At 35.3% G+C, this 2,856-nt stretch overlaps 1 protein-coding gene across 1 annotated transcript; it reads right to left on the bottom strand.

The window, feature by feature from the left end:
• Positions 1-2,303, bottom strand: LOC135149255 (uncharacterized). Its single transcript, XM_064084439.1, has 2 exons — positions 2,151-2,303; positions 1-1,558 (listed from the first exon to the last, which is right to left on the bottom strand). Exon 2 carries the CDS (start codon positions 1,535-1,537, stop codon positions 242-244), a length of 1,296 nt encoding a protein of 431 aa, XP_063940509.1. The 5' UTR covers positions 1,538-1,558; positions 2,151-2,303; the 3' UTR covers positions 1-241.
• Between the last annotated feature and the right edge of the window lie 553 nt (positions 2,304-2,856).

The raw sequence follows: 2,856 nt of genomic DNA, 5'->3' as shown, positions 1-2,856 counted from the left end.
TAAGAAGTAAGTAACCATAACATCTATCGTTGATGATGAAGTCAAACATCACAGGTTTACATATAAGACGTATATATTCCTTGCAATGGTATCTATATAAGCAATATCTTTAATGAAGACGATGAAAGCAAAACACTTAATACACAAAAAACAAGCAAGTCATAGATAAATAAACTAAAGCAGCTATGTATCCCCAATTTCAACTCTATTCGAAAATTAAGACGGACATACTTTATTCCTGTCAGGAAAGCTGCTCCAATACATCTGCATTAGCAATACATTTGCATCTCCAAGTAATTGATCCTCCGTCATTTGTACCATTACATTTGCATCTGCTAATGAATTGTTCCCCATATCTCTGTTCCTCTTCTATTACAGTTGCATCTGCATAAAATTGCTTATCCACATCCCAGAGTAACAATTTCAGATCATTTGTATCTGTAAATCCATTTCTATCCCATTCCCATAGATTCACGAATTCCATCACATCTGGTGTAGATTCTGATGTAGATGGAAGACACTCAGGCCATTCTTTCAGATCCATAAAATATGGTCGGCTCTCAACATCCCTCTGCACCTTTTCTGATACAGTTTCACTTGCAATATATTGATCCTCTCCATCCCTCTGCACCTCTTCTGATACATTTGCATCTGCAAGTGATGGATTCTCCACAGCACATTCTAACCAGTCCGATAAACATGCATCTGGATATGAGTGGTCCTCCACATCGAATCGTGTATCTTCCTGTGCAAATGATTGATTCTCCATATTCCTCTGTGTCTCCTCCAATACATTTGCATTTGATTGTGAATGATTCTCCACACCCTCCAACGAGTCCCATAAACATGCATCAGGATATGAGTGATCATCCACATCCAATGGTATCTCTTCCATTGAAAATGATTGATTCTCCTCATACATCTGTGGCTCTTCCGATACATTTGCATCTGCAAGTAACTGAGTCTCGACATCCGAGTGTGATAAAAATGTATCTGGGTATGAGTCATCGTCCACATCCATTTGTATCTCTTCCGGGGCAAATGATTGATTCTCCACATCCCACTGTCCGAGTCCTGATACATTCTCCACATTTGTTTGAATAGCAGTTATCTGATACTGCTCATTAGCTGCTGAATAACATATCTTGCAAGCACCCATGAGTGCTAACAAACTTCCTACTACAAGAGTGAGTACTCTTATACCCAATGCAACCATTTTCCAATCATCTTCCATGTGATGATTTTTTGTCTCAATCCCGGTGAGATAAGCATATGCTAGTGAAGAATGTGAGAGAGGGACCAGAAACTGCAAAATATATTTTAGTATGAAAGCACAAACTTCTGTTTTGTTTCTTAGAGCAACTTGATCTCTTTTCATTCCCACACAGATCTTAATAGAGTGACAGACAATGAAATACGTCGCAAAGCCTGCTACCCAGCTAGCTTTCCATCTCTGTACATCCCCTTCATTCCCTAAAAGAGGCTTAGCTATTGCTATGATTGCTAGCTCCGACACAGCTCTCAAACAAACATCCATGTTTCCGTGAACTGCAAAAAACTAAAACAATTTCATCAAAAAACAATAAAAAAAACAACTTGAAAACAACAAGAAATCCATACATGTTCCCTAAATACTCACCACGTGGCAGAGCAAGCAATTCAATTCTAATTCAATTCAACGCATTACAAATCCATATTAAGCAATTCAATGTTCAACTCTAATCTTCTTGTTTCTGTTAACCTCATGACTTCAAACAATTACAATAATGTGCTTAAAAAATAGTTCAAATCCATATACCAACATTACATAAATTCCTGTAACTCACCGCGAAACAAAATTATAAAAAAGCAATCCAAACAGACTCGATGATAAGTAAAACATCATCGGTTCCATATCGCATAACATCATAGGGTTCCATATCGCATAAGGTCTACATCTAATTTACAGATACACAAAATAAAAGAGTGGATTAATATCAATAACTCGATATCGATTTTCAGGTGATGAATTCAAATAAAATTTTGTTCCGTAAGAGTCAAGATCGAAGGGAATCAAGGATCATATAAAATTCAGCAACATTAACATACTCTAAGGAATCTGTTCAACCTTGCTAACAGAAAGTAAAGCAATTATAATAAGAATTTTTAACCTTGCTAAGTCGGCGTTCGCTACTAGGTCGCCGGAGCTCCGACGCCGGCGGCGAGATTATCAGGCGTGAGAATGAACGTGAACAGTGGAAAATGAGGAAATAAGTAGCAGTGGAGTTTCTTAAGTAGAGTAGAGCAGAGGAAAGGTGGAACACGGCGCGTTTTTGTAGATTCGTGTAATTTATTCTAAATTTTATTATATATAAATTCTAGTAAATTGTATCTGATATTATTTTATAAAATCGTTTAAGTAACATCTTGTTCAAAACATATTACATCATATAATTTTTAATCAAATAATCTTTATCAAGATTCTACTTTATGCATGAGCATCTTTTTTATTGAATTGAAAATTCATTTTCCAATATTTTCCATTCAAAACAAATTTTCACAAACTCAAAAGAAGATTTCAAATTATAATAATATTTATTTATTTCATGTGCAATATGTCATAATAAAATTAATATATTATATTTGGTGACAACGAATTATTTAAATGACATTATTATTATTCATATTCAGAGAGAAACCTTGGATATTTTTTGGGAAGGTTATTTTTTCTCGCAGAACAAAATATGATCGGCAGAAATAAATAAATAAAATAATTAAGATTGTATTTTCTGGAGTCGAATACTAGAATCTGTAGGGCTGTAATTCGAGGCGAGCCGGGCGAATTTCGAGCCGAGCCTAATTCGAGCCAACTTTAAT

Source organism: Daucus carota, chromosome 9, assembly GCF_001625215.2.
Source record: "Daucus carota subsp. sativus chromosome 9, DH1 v3.0, whole genome shotgun sequence".
Taxonomy (NCBI): Eukaryota; Viridiplantae; Streptophyta; class Magnoliopsida; order Apiales; family Apiaceae; genus Daucus; species Daucus carota.
The sequence above is the reverse complement of the archived record's forward strand: the minus strand, read 5'-3'. Positions and strand labels throughout refer to the sequence as shown.

Bases quoted from the DNA above. Each gene is read 5' to 3' on its own strand.
- LOC135149255 (XM_064084439.1), bottom strand. From the start codon at position 1,537: ATGGATGTTTGTTTGAGAGCTGTGTCGGAGCTAGCAATCATAGCAATA.